The sequence below is a fragment of the Alligator sinensis genome, unplaced genomic scaffold (genome assembly GCF_000455745.1).
Source record: "Alligator sinensis unplaced genomic scaffold, ASM45574v1 scaffold444_1, whole genome shotgun sequence".
NCBI lineage: Eukaryota > Metazoa > Chordata > Crocodylia > Alligatoridae > Alligator > Alligator sinensis.
The window spans coordinates 1031985-1033336 of record NW_005841886.1 but is presented as its reverse complement, the minus strand read 5'-3'; the positions used below and the strand labels follow the sequence as shown (position 1 = coordinate 1033336).

Below are 1352 nucleotides of genomic sequence, written 5' to 3'. Positions count from 1 at the left end.
GGGCGGGGGCAGGGGAGGGGGGAGCAAGCAGGCCACTTAGGTTATCATAGCACAAAAATCAGCGTTGTGAAATGTCCTGAACTGTTTTAGAACAAAAGAAAATACTAGTTACCTCTTCACATTTGGACCTTGCAAAAAGACCTAAGTAGCCCAATGAAAGTTTCTTGGTGAATAATCTGGTAACAGGTACACAGACCTTGCCGTCCCTGACAGTTTTACTGTTTTCAACAAAGGCTACATATACCTGAAGACCGAGACCTTTCTGCAGTAATAATGATATGGATAATAACAGTGGCCCTAGAGATCCTAATCACAACCACAATATCACTCCACTAGGACTGTACAGAGAAAACTAGCCCCATTCTTGGAGGAGCTCGCAAAGGAAGAAGAATTCAACCTGCAAGCAAAGTGACTGAACGGCAAATAGGTTAGCTCCACATTTTATTATTAGGTACAGAAGCAGATCCACAACCCTCAAACAATTTTTTTTACATGTTTCAAAATAGATAGGATACTTTGACATCAAGAAAATTAAGACTACCTATTTTGAAATAAATATGTCCTCATCAGGCTCCAGACAGCTGGCTTCATAACTATGATGCAATCTTATATCAGAACAGACAGAAGGATCACTGAGAACTTGTTCAGAGACTAACAAAAAACCCATTCCTAACAGTCACTGTTTTGATTTTCTACTCTACTATTCAGGACCTCATTTCCTGTAGCAGATGTAATAATTTTTATTGCTTAGCATCTTCCTCAGAAAAAGTACTTACTGGTAAGGGATTGGATAAGGAATGCTGTGGTGAGGATCTGGCAACAGGTGGCACACTTCTGCCAGGACTGGTTCCTGGACCACTTCCCCCGGCAAACTGAACAAAACAATACACATGATCATCAGGAGCTTCATAAAGATACTATGCCTAAGGAAATTTAGTGGGGAGAGATGAAAGCACAACACTAATCTTAAGACAAAGCACAAAGCCATTCCCAATAAACTCTGGAGATCCATTTTATTAGTTAGTGCATATAAAGTATGGTAAAAATGCCTTGAAATGTCATGGAGTGACTGAAGATTGATTACTTAAAAAGGAAAGTGAACGTGAGCTACAATTATGTTTATAAACAACTCAAAGTGAAGGTGAATGGATCAAGATAGTTAACACATCCATGCCAGATGCAATTTATTCTAAACTATGTTCTTCAGGATAAACTAATCTTTCTAGAGTTAGTAAGCACTTTTTCCCCCGGGCACTCATTAAGTCTAGAGGTGGAGGCACACCTGTAGCATTCAACGCCAATCACTATCAGAAGACAGTATAACATATTAGCTGTACCACTGGTCTGATGGG

General features: G+C 39.7%; 1 protein-coding gene across 1 annotated transcript in view; it reads right to left on the bottom strand.

Annotated features, from left to right (window-relative positions):
- Positions 1 to 1352, bottom strand: part of TLK2 (tousled like kinase 2) — a 63750-nt gene that overhangs the window by 40770 nt on the left and 21628 nt on the right. Inside the window, exon 6 of the mRNA XM_006017824.3 lies at positions 777 to 872. Coding sequence (XP_006017886.1) covers positions 777 to 872 — 96 coding nt within the window. The remainder of the gene's footprint in view (positions 1 to 776; positions 873 to 1352) is intronic.